Raw genomic sequence first — 10907 nt, 5'->3', positions numbered from 1 at the left:
TCGCAAAGAGTTGGACATGAGGTGGTGACTGAACAGCAACAAAAACAGTTTGATAAAGGGACAGGGTTATGTGGGGTACAGCAAGTGCAGTGATCCAGCTTTCTTGATCTTGTGTTTGAGTTTGTCCTCCAGTGTTGGTTATCTGCTGAATACTCAACTTAGCAGAAGAACACTTTCCTTTTCACCCCACCACCCCACCCCCCTTAAAACGCGGATACCCTTCAGGATGCTAGTGGCACCACTGCCACTGCATTTCCTGTTGGCAGCAGAGAGCAAGTGAAAACAGTAGCGGCCGCCGGCAGCGGCCCAGGCAGAAACAGCTCTCACACGATTCACGGAAGCTTTCCCGTGGCCGATCCCGGCTCCCAGGCCTTGCGCATCCTGATCCCAACAGCTGGAAAGGCCCCCACCGTGACCAGCAGCAACTTGGCCAAGATCCCCCTCGGGCACAGTTGGAGAAAGCCCCGCTGAGTGCCTGGGCTGCTCAGCGCCCCCTTGGGCGCGGGCTGGCTCTCTGGGGACTGCGGCCGCGGCAGAAGGCGATGCCGGGGCTAGCTCCCCTCCGCGTGGCCCGAGGGTCCCTGGACGCTTGGCTGCTGGGCGGCCTCTGGCTCTGCGCGCTGGGCTGCCTCTGCGGCGTGGGGACAGCGGCGCCGGGGGCCGGGGCGGGGGCTGGGGGATCTCTGGGGGCTCAGCGCCCTTGCCAGGCGCCGCAGCAGTGGGAGGGACGCCAGGTGCTGTACCGGCAGAGCACCGGGCGCTACAGTCGCGCCCTGCTGTCTTACGACGGGCTCAACCAGCGCGTGCGGGTGCTGGACGAGAGGAAGGCGCTGATCCCCTGCAAGAGGTACGCGGGGCGCGGAGAGCGAGGCCAGGGCGGCCCGGGGAGGGCGAGGTCGAGGGAGCTGCGCCGGAGTGCGGGGTTTCCAGCAGCTCGCGTCGCCTTCCTCCCATCAAAGATAAACTTCGCGGAGAGGATCTCTTGGGAACAGCAGAGTTGGGGGCTGGGTGTCGGGCTGGCACACTGGGGGCGGCCTGCTGGCGGGCACTCAGTGAGACCTCGCAAGGCAGTGGCCGGTGAAGAAAGGTGGCGCCCCCGGGCCCTGGTTCGCCCACATTCAAAGGCTGCTGAGTCAGCCTCCTGACTCCTGGTGCCCCCTTCAGCCTAGGGCGTGTCTTCTGCACTATCTCAGCTTTTTCAGGAGACATCTGTGAGGGAGACACGACGAATACATATTTTATAAGAGGTTTTTTTTTTTTTTCCTTTTTAAAGGAATATGACAACTCAACCAAAAGTGTGCGGGATCAGTTAAAAGAACTGTCACAACCGTTGAAATTTTAGTCTACTCCCTTAAAATTTCTTTTAAGCAAGTTTTACATTCGGTGATCAAAAAGCCTGTATGTCTGTATCTTCTTTTTTACAGAACATGATCTCTTACCTGTTATTTGCCATTTTAATAGTTGGCCGCTACCTATTTTTAATGGCTGCACAATATTCCACAGAGAGGTTATGCTACAATGCTTTTTAACCACTGGCGTGATTATTTACCTTTCTGCATCTGTTATTGCAAAGGACACCCTCTTTCCTGAGGCTGCAGTTTGTTCTGACCCCATTATAACTTGATTTCTATTTTGGGATCGCCACCTGTCAGTTCCTTCTGCCTCATTCCTGTTTCTCTCTGTGTGTTCCTCCAAGGGTTATGCTGGCCTCTCATATGGAGCTGGCATAATTAGGAGGTGCCATGTGAATGTCCACAGTTTAAGGCTCCAGTGGGCAGTAAAATGTGGAGAAAATTTGATATCATTTCACCTAAAGGTGTTTGTTGAAGTATTAGGCATCTTGAAGACAAATGCAAGAATTGTTCAAAGCAATATATTTGAGAATGCAAAATAGTACATGATTGTAAACTATGAGTGCTGAGGAGGCCTGGAGTAGCCGAGTCATCATGGGGTATTGGGAGTATCTTTTCTCTTTCAAGAAGATGAATGTTTTCTGTTAAGTCTCGAAGAACTTTGTATTAATAATAGCAAAATCCAGCATTTGAGTACTTGTTATGTACCAGGCATGGTCCTGAAAATGTTCCACATACCATATTATTTAGTTTAAAATCACAACTACTGGACAATGCAGGTTTTATGATCTCCATTTTACAAGCAGAGAAATCTGGGGTCAAGGGAGATTGGATAACTTTCTCAGATCTAGAGCTAGGACTGGAGAAAGCTGAGTGGATTCTGACATCTATGATATACTGGGCTCTTGTTTGTTTACTTATTCATTCAGTCTGCATTTTTTGTGTGTCAGTCATTTTGTATAATCAGAGTGGGTCTTGGGTTTCAGGGAGGTTATGGTCTGGGGGTGGAATCATATAAGGAAGAATTCCCATATAGTGGGGTAAGGGATGAGCTGGACCTGAGAGCACCCCAGACAAGCACCTAACCTGGAGGTGCTTCCTGGAGGAGGTGGAACAGGAGTGAGCCCCCAAATCCCTGGACGGGGTGACCATTAGGGGGAACTGGGTGTGGAGGGAAGACTGATCCAGGAGGATCCATCCAGGTGTATTCTGGGACATCCTGCCACAGGCAAGGCTGAGAATATCCCAAGAACTGCAGGCCAATCACTATGAGACTGAAGCATGGAGTATGGAGGGAGGTTGGGGATCCAGGGAAGGATATTTAAACAGTGGAATGCCATGGCTGGGTTTTTTAAAGAACACTGGATGAATGGTTGAGAATAAAGAAGAACAAGAGAAGAAGCTGAAACATGACCTAGGAGATGTCTGTAGAGAGATCCAGGTGGAAGAGGGGGTGTGACAATGTGATGGTGAGAAGTGGACACTTTTGAGAAATTTTAAGGATACTGAAGAGGCTTATTGAAGGAGGTGCAGAGGATCAGACGGTATGCTGTAGGGTGGTGGTGGGGGAAGTCAGTCCTGGCTTGTGAAAGCTAATGGTACTGACGGCATTGAGTAGATGGTGATGCTGTTTGCTGAGACGGGATTTGGCTTCTGCACTTCTGAAGAAGGGTCAAGTACTGCTCTTTGTGTGCATTGTCCTGAAGCCTTGTATAGTGGTGGCTTACAGATGAGTCCATGTCAAAGATGGACTAGGATTGAGACAGACCTGGGACCTGGGACCCTATGCTGCAGTGCTCACACATGGACATACTTCTCCTCCAGCAACAAAATACAAAGAAACTATATGGGGCTAAAAATAACCGTGTGCATGCACAATTAGGGTGAATTCTGGATAAAGGATACAAAGAGACCCCAAAACCCAATTGCCACATTTGAAAGAGCCTGGAGCAAAAGCAGCCGATTATGTGCACGCCCCTGTACAAAACACCACTGATTAAGGGGTGGACAAACCACCTAAGCCATCCCCCTGCAACCCAACCCCTGGATACACCCCTACCCTCATCCTGTGTAAGGAACAAGTTTGCTCCCCTTGGGGATCTGTTTGTTCTTGTTCCCCTCACCCCCTCGACTGCAGCAGCGGCTCCTGTAAAGCCTTGCCTGAATTTCTTGTCTGGCCTCTGATCAGTTTCTATTGATTAAAGAGGCCAAGAACCCTGATCGGTAACAGGATGGCCTCAAAGCACACTGCTGACACAGTGGAGTGAGGCCAGGAGAAGGAAAGGAGGATAGGGTTCATCCCCCCACCTCCCAGAGGTAGGATTTTCATGATTTAAGGGATTAGGCTTTAGAGTCAGATAAATCTGCCTCTGAATTCCAATTTCTAATGCAGGTCTTTGGGTTACTAGATAGGAATGCTACTAATGCCTAATGTATTGCTTTGCTGTGGGGATGAAATGAGTTCAACTATGTACAGCACATAGTGCAATGTAGAAGGTGTGGCAATTGTCCCTCTGGCCACCACCATCTTCGCCATCCCGGTAAATTTACCATAGCCCAGAGACTCGCTGCCAGCCCCATGAGCTCAGAAACGACCTTGTGGCACCCTCCAGGGCCCTCTCTTTGGGAGCTGGCTGAGAATAAACAAGCTTAAGTGTGGCACTGTATATCTCAGTGAGTGCTGTAGCTGGCATGGGGGCCAGAATTCTCAAATCTGACTAGGTCATTCTCTCCCTGTAGGCAGAACTATGTAGAGAGCCAAATTCTAATCAGGAGGCTATGAGCGAAGAGTTGGAGCAAATTCATGGAGTCTAATGACTGCCTGCTTTAGGCTGGGCTGTGTGCTCAATGTTGAGCTTTCCATCATACATAAGAGGCCAGCCCAGCGGAATCAGGCTAAGATTAAGCAATGCATCATTTTCACTAGAGAAGTTAGAAGCATAGGAGTCCCTGATCCTATGCTATCCCAACACTGCTGGTCCAGACCCCCTTCACTCTGCACAAAGCCTAGGAAGGTATTGCTCAGGTTGTCTTAGCAACCTTTCTTCTTCTGTAACTCCATGATCAATTAGTAGAGTCTTCAGATGTGTATATTATAGCCTCACTGAGGTCACAGCCAAATCTTGCTGGCCTCAAAGCTTTTTGTCCCCATGTGGTGATTTCTTTCTTTACTTTTTAAATTGAAGTATAGTTGATTTCCAATGTGCGGGTTTCTGGGTACAGAAAGGTGATTCAGTTTTACATATATATTCATGTCCTTTTTCACATTCTCTCCCATTATAGTTTATTACCAGATATTGACTTTTGTTCCCTGTGTCCATGTGGTGATTTCTCATTTCTTCACATTTGCCCTGATCCGTCAAGTGTTAATCTCACAGTTTAGCTTTTAGAAGGCAATTTTACTCCTTTTCTTCTCAATTCCTTGGCAGGGTTTTATCTTACAGTCCCATCTCTGGCCCTAAGTCAGATGCAGAAAAAAATGGTTAGTGCACAGATGCATTTTTAAGCTTGTAAATGTAGATTTGTTGGAACAAACTCTGAAACTTTTTCAGGTACTAGCAGTCTGGCCAAGAAACCAGATACGATTTGAAGAAAATATGGATGGGTTGTCTCTTCATATTTATTAGTAAGTTGAGAAGTAAGTTTTAGAATTGGATCAACTTCTTAAGATTTTTATTTTGCATTCAGATAGTTATGGAAAATCCCACTGATAGTTGCTGTGGAATGACTAGGATTTTCCAGGCTTTCTTCTCCCTGAGATGATGGAAGAGATTAAATAACTTTACAAGCTTCAGATAAGACAAGCCTTAGCAGAGAATGGGAAATATTAGTAATTGATACTATTTTGTTTTCTGTTTCCAACTGTTTTTTCCGGTAAACTCACAAGTATTACATTTGGAAGACTGAAGGAAAGGCAAGATTATTTTGTATTTCAGTAACATAGTGAACTTCATGGGAGAAGCAGTGTAGATACTGAATGAATTTTGTTAGACTACCAGTAACTTACTGTTCCTATTTACAAAATGGTAGATTGGGAATTGGAATTAATGAAGCTATTGATGCAAAGGGAACAGAGTGGTGTTGAGAGGATATACACTGGTAAGTTAGAAATGTATCTTAGAGGACTATTCAACCACCAATCCCACATGTTTGAGGATTTTTTTTTTTTTTTCACTAAAGGATGAAAAGAAAAGTATATCTTAAATGGAGTGGCAAGTATCCACTTTATCTTATACAAATTCTGATTAGTTCCATCTCTGTCTCAGATTTTACAGAGCATTTTACTTCTTGGAGAACAGAATATTGTTTCTCTTCTCTATTCTTAGAGAAAACCACCTAGTGTCATAGAAAGCATGTGGACGTCCATTTAGACAGCCGTGGGATGCCAAACATGGCTTCTAATCCTGGCTTCACCCCCACAAATTCCTTTCCTTCTTGGAATATCGGTGCTTTTCATCTTTTAATTTGATTTTAATGATATCTACAGTATTGATACTAAATAATATTTAGGGCTTCTTAAAAGCTAGGTACAAATAAAATTATACAATACCATGAGAACACTACTTGTACTTTTATTACATTCAGCTGATTCTTTTTTCTTGCAAGATGCAATAACTTGACATAAATTCTAAATTTATTTTTCAACTTGTCCCTTTGTGTAGATAAATTCAGATACATCTCTTTCTTCTTTCACCTTTCCACCAAAGCTTGTGTTCATGGGTAGAGATGAGATGGGCTGCCTTTCTATACTTTGGCTCCAAACTCAGAAGGCTGTCCTTTCCGTGGAGCCTCCTTGTATACTGTGGGACTGAATGGGACTGCTTACAGGAGTGTCCTTTCAAGGATCTGCTGTGGAAGATTCATTCCAGAGGAAGTTATCACATGGGGCAGCTTCGACAATTATATGTGTTTGAGGATCAGGATAAGGGTTTTTTTTCTCCAATTGCACAATTTTATTTTGAAATTACTTCACACTTACAGAAAAAGTTAGTCCATAGCCATTTTTTCCCCTGAGTCTCTTGAGAGTGAGTTGTCAGCTTGTTGCCCCCAAGGCCCCCCAGTATTTCAGTGTATATTTCCTACAAACAGGGACATTGTCTTGGGACACAACCATGGAAACAAGGAAATTAGCATGTGTTCCTTGCTACCATCTGAAATTCAGGTCTTACTCAGATTTTGTCATTTGTGTTTTTGATGTTCTTGTAGCAGGAAGGACCCAGTTTATATTTAAGCATTGCATTTAGGTGTGTCTTTTTAGTCTCTTTTTGTCAGTAACAGTTCCTAAGCCTTTCTTGCACTTCAATACTTTTGAAGATAACACACCAATTATTTAGTAGAATGTTCCTTGATCTGATGCTTCCTCATAATTAGATTCAAGTTATTTACCTAGGGTAGAAACGGCACATCTGGATGTTTACTTTGATAACTTGATGATTGATGTCTGCAATATTTCTTAAGTGTGAAATGATACTTTTATATTTTATAATCCATAAGTATATTATAGGGAGATATTTTAGGCCATGTACATATTCTGTTCTTCATTAAAGTGTCAAGTTATTCTTTTATTTTTATCAGCATGAATATACAGATACTCACTGAATTCCATTTGCTATCACTATTTATTTGATGTTCAGATTTGGCCAGTGGGAAGCCCTTCAAGTTGGCTTCTATGTTCTTTTGACATGTCTCTCTTCTTTGAACATATCCTTGATTTCTGCCAAGATATTTCAAGATCATCTGTACTTTCCTTGCTGGATTATTGGAATAAGTCATTTCTCAGGAAGCTCTGGTTATTTTTACTAGAGAATAATATTTGGAAGCAAGGTCCCTGCTGTAGTTGTGCTCATGGCTATTGGGTGGCACTTTCCAGGCACCCTCACTAGACAAAGCAAAAAGATATAGGTTTGAATACACTCACACACACACACTCACTCATTCACACATATATATACATATTTACATCCACATTTATTTCTAAGCTTCCGATTTTAATACACAGAGATATTTATACCAGTATCTCTAATTCTGATCTACCACCACGGATCATTCTAGATTTCTCCTGTTCATTTTTTGTAACTCCTTTTTCATGAGAAAACTGGCTTCCTTGGGCTTCCCTGGTGGCTCAGACGGTAAAGCGTCTGCCTGCAGTGCAGGAGACCCAGGTTCGTTCCCTGGGTTGGAAAGATCCCCTGGAGAAGGAAATGGCAACCCACTCCAGTACACTAGCCTGGAAAATTCCACGGACTGAGGAGACTGGTGGGTTACAGTCCATGGGGTCGCAAAGAGTCGGACACGACTGAGAGACTTCACTTCACTTATTCAATTGCAGTAGGTATCAGGCATAGCTATGCTATCCGCTCCCTACTTGGATGTCTTACTGTTGGGCTCTCCAGGCCAGGCCATGCAGAGACCTACCTTGCTTGACCCTGCCTAATGGCTCTAGACTAAATTGTTTAATGAGGGGAAGGGAAGGTCAGGTTACATTTTTTCGTATGTTTTTCTTTGGGATCTCTTGGGGCTAACATCGTTGTAAATCCTCAGAATGTGTCTGTGTGCTGGGGGAAGTAAATTAGTATGAAATATTCAACAAATTTATTTGATCCTGAGCCCTGTTTTGCACGGGTTGGGCTTTCATTTGAGGAACTCCTTTCAGAATTTCAGGAGAATTACTCTTTTGCCCTTACTCCCTCCTCCTTGATCTCTGAAGGCTGGAGCCAGTATTTTCTTTCATTAGCTCAGGAAGTCTAACTGCTTGTGGCATTTTGATCCTCGAAAAATAAACCATGCTGGATTTGTAATACTGAGTTTTTCTTCATGAAAGAGATTTTCTTGGAAGCACGTAAAGTTTGCTTTAAGAATCTTAATTCTGTGGGTCTATTAACCCTGAATTTCAGAGGATTGACGCTGGGATGTGGAAAAAGTGGGATGCAAGGATGAGGAAAAAGAAATTCCAAGGAAGATAAGCCCAGGAGATTAAAGGCACTGGTGGAATAGGAGACTAATTTATAAATAGAAGCCAGAGGTGGTAGCCATACTGCTTTGGAAATATCTTTATTTCTCTCCATTAACCTTGAACTGTTTCTTCCTGATTCTGACCTCAAAGATGGTGGTCAAGGGCAAAGTGCCCAAAGATCTGAAAATATTCCACCAATTAGTGGTTTGTTTTTCCTGGAATAAATGTGATAGGCTTATATTTCCCCAATTCCAGTAAAAATCTTCTATTTTCCCCCTTTATAATTTATTTTATTTTACCCAGCTTTCAAGAAAAAAAAAATCTTCTCTTGATCTTCTTACTAATTGAAACTGCATTCTCTCCATCTATTTAAAGCAAATTTCATGCTGATTCCCGTTTTTGTTCTCCCATGTTCTCTTGGACTCTCTCCAAGCAAACTTTCTCCATCACAGCTCTACTGCAACGGCTCTGGTCAAGGAACGTATGCTCCACATTACTAATCAAGTGATCTTTTATCTGTTTTCATTTTACTGTTTGTCATTTCCTCCATCTTGATGTATTTTCTTCTGTGGTTTTCAGGACATCACGCTCTTCTAGTTCCCCTCCTTTTACCTCATTTTCTTACCTTCTCTTTCTCTTTACTGTCACACATCTTTACTGTCAAGTTGGTCCAAACCTTCATCATTCTTGCCTGGGTTTTTTGCAACAGCCACCTAACAGGTCCCTACTTCTGCCCTTGCTCCCTTTGGTCTATTCTCAACCTTGCAGCCTGAGTGATTTGCTGAAATTGTTATGTTGCTTGTCTGCTCAAAACCCTCCCGTGTGTTTCTATGTCTCAGAGTAAAGGTTTTGCAAGGATTTGACCATGCTGTGGGATCTGCTCCCCCAGCCCCTCCACACCTTGTCTTGACTTCTTCACACTACCATCCATCCATTATCACCTCATCACCAGCTCACTCACTCAGCCCACAGCCTCTGCATGCTCACTCCTTTAGCACTTGGGTGGTTGATTCCTCTGCCTGGAAAGCCTTTTCCCTGAAAAGCTGTATGACCCACTTGCAAATTAGATTGTCCTTTCTCTTCATGACATATACTCTACCTCACCGCCTTTTATCTTCAAGATATTTACCCATTATTTCATATTTTTATTAACATACTATTTTAATATTTTATTAATATGCTATTTAATTTAATTTAAATTTTAAAGTCTGTTCCCTCATTTCCTCTGCCACCCAAAGTAAAGCTCCATTAGGTCCAGGATTTTCCCCTGGTTGTTGCTGTATTTCCAGCACCATAGAATACCCCTGACTAAATTTTTCTGAATGAGAGAATGAATGACAATGATAACATATATTCATTGCAAAAGGATATCTAAATATAGATATGCAAAGAGTAAAAATTATCCATAACTACCAAGCCGACATGACTACTGTAACATCTTCTAAATATCCTAGGAGACTTTTAGATGCACAATTTACATACTGTAGCACACACTGTTTGGTAATAGACTGTTTTTCATTTAACAATATTGAGCAAGCTCATCCATACTGACTAGTCTGCTTGTATCATCTTTGAACTCCTGGCTTTTCCCATTCAGGTCTTAGCCCAGAGGGGCCTTATGTGACTGCCCAATAAAGCCCTCTCCACTACCCACTCTCCATCACATCTCATTCTGTTTTACTCAGGAAACTATTACTGAGTGACATTGTCTTGAGTCTCTCTTCCCAGGAGTGAGAGGAGAAATTGATCAGTCTGGTATAGTACCGAAACTCCAGCACCTAGAAGTGCTTGGCACATGGTATATTTCAATAATGTTTACTGAATGAATAAATACCATTTTTATGACTTTTGGATTACTAGTATGATACATGTTCGTGGTGGAAAATCTAGGTAACCAAGAATAGCAAAATAGAGTAAAGAGAATCATGTTGTCCAGAATTAACAACCCTTATATATGCTCTTCTAGATTTTTCAATTTCTATTTCTGTATATACAATTCTAAAATTAAATTAGAAACATGCTATGTGATTTTTAAAAATTTAACAAAACATTGCATATTTTCATGCCATTATGTAATCTTTGTGGCTTCCCTGGTGGCTCAGATGGTAAAGCATCTGCCTGCAATGAGGGAGACCTGGGTTTGATTCTTGGGTTGGGAAGATCCCCTGGAGAAGGAAATGGCAATCCACTCCAGCACTCTTGCCTGGAAAATCCCATGGACGGAGGAGCCTGATAGGTTACAGTCCATGGGGTCGCAAAGAGTCAGACACGACTGAGCAACTTCACTTTTACTTTCATGTAATCTTTAACAGAATCATTTTTAATGACTGCATGGTATTCTGGCTAATGGATGGGACACAGTTTCTATAAGCAATCCTTAATAGGGGACAGTTAGATTTCTTTCTCCTTTATGTTTCACTACTATAAATAACTACAGGTGTAACCTTGTATCTGTGTGCAATTTACTTTAAAAATATTTTGCACAGATTCCTGGATAAGAAAATGGTTGAAAAGGGATTACACATTTATAAAATTTTGACCACTTTGCTTTTCAGGAAGGTAATGTTCCAGCTGATATTTCAACTGGCAAAATATGAATGTTC

General features: G+C 42.9%; 1 protein-coding gene across 1 annotated transcript in view; it reads left to right on the top strand.

Annotated features, from left to right (window-relative positions):
• Window positions 238–10907, top strand: part of EPDR1 (ependymin related 1) — a 35067-nt gene continuing 24397 nt past the window's right edge. Inside the window, exon 1 of the mRNA XM_018047200.1 lies at window positions 238–847. Coding sequence (XP_017902689.1) covers window positions 543–847 — 305 coding nt within the window. The 5' untranslated portion in view covers window positions 238–542. The remainder of the gene's footprint in view (window positions 848–10907) is intronic.

Source organism: Capra hircus, chromosome 4, assembly GCF_001704415.2.
Source record: "Capra hircus breed San Clemente chromosome 4, ASM170441v1, whole genome shotgun sequence".
Lineage (NCBI taxonomy): Eukaryota > Metazoa > Chordata > Mammalia > Artiodactyla > Bovidae > Capra > Capra hircus.
This window is presented reverse-complemented; position numbering and strand designations above follow the sequence as displayed.